This window comes from Orycteropus afer, unplaced genomic scaffold (assembly GCF_000298275.1).
Source record: "Orycteropus afer afer isolate SDZICR_OR568_19922 unplaced genomic scaffold, OryAfe1.0 scaffold00130, whole genome shotgun sequence".
Lineage (NCBI taxonomy): Eukaryota > Metazoa > Chordata > Mammalia > Tubulidentata > Orycteropodidae > Orycteropus > Orycteropus afer.
This window is the reverse complement of record NW_006921717.1, coordinates 4,457,738-4,458,146: the sequence shown is the minus strand read 5'-3', so window position 1 is coordinate 4,458,146 and position 409 is coordinate 4,457,738. Positions and strand designations below refer to the sequence as shown.

Below are 409 nucleotides of genomic sequence, written 5' to 3'. Positions count from 1 at the left end.
GGCACCAGCAGCCCCGCCCCAGGCCCAGGGGCAGGCGGCGGCCCCGGCTCGAAGCCCCCTTTGGGCCCGGGGAGGCCGGGGGGGCCCAGCTTACCCAGCGGCGTGGCGTTTGCTCCGGTCGCCATGGCGCCCCCGGCACCGGCGGCTCCTTTTCCTTAGCGGCGACGGGTGACGGCTTCTCCTTCACGAATCTTCCGGGGGGAGGGGGAACCCGACTGCGCTGCCGCGGAGCGCGCGTTGTCGTCTTCTCACGCGGCGGGCGGCGGCGGCGGCGGCGCGAGACTCACAAAGAGGGAGGAGAGAGGGCGCTGCGGGGGCGGGCCGGGGGCGGCGGGACCGGGGCCTCGATTGGACCGGGCCGAGGTTCGAGGTCGAGATCGGCGGCCTCCGATTGGCCGGTCGCTAGCCT

General features: G+C 75.8%; 1 protein-coding gene across 1 annotated transcript in view; it reads right to left on the bottom strand.

The window, feature by feature from the left end:
• SF1 (splicing factor 1) overlaps positions 1-125 on the bottom strand; it is a 12,531-nt gene extending 12,406 nt beyond the window's left edge. Inside the window, exon 1 of the mRNA XM_007944801.2 lies at positions 95-125. Within this exon, the coding sequence (XP_007942992.1) occupies positions 95-125 (31 nt within the window). The remainder of the gene's footprint in view (positions 1-94) is intronic.
• Positions 126-409: the final 284 nt, after the last annotated feature.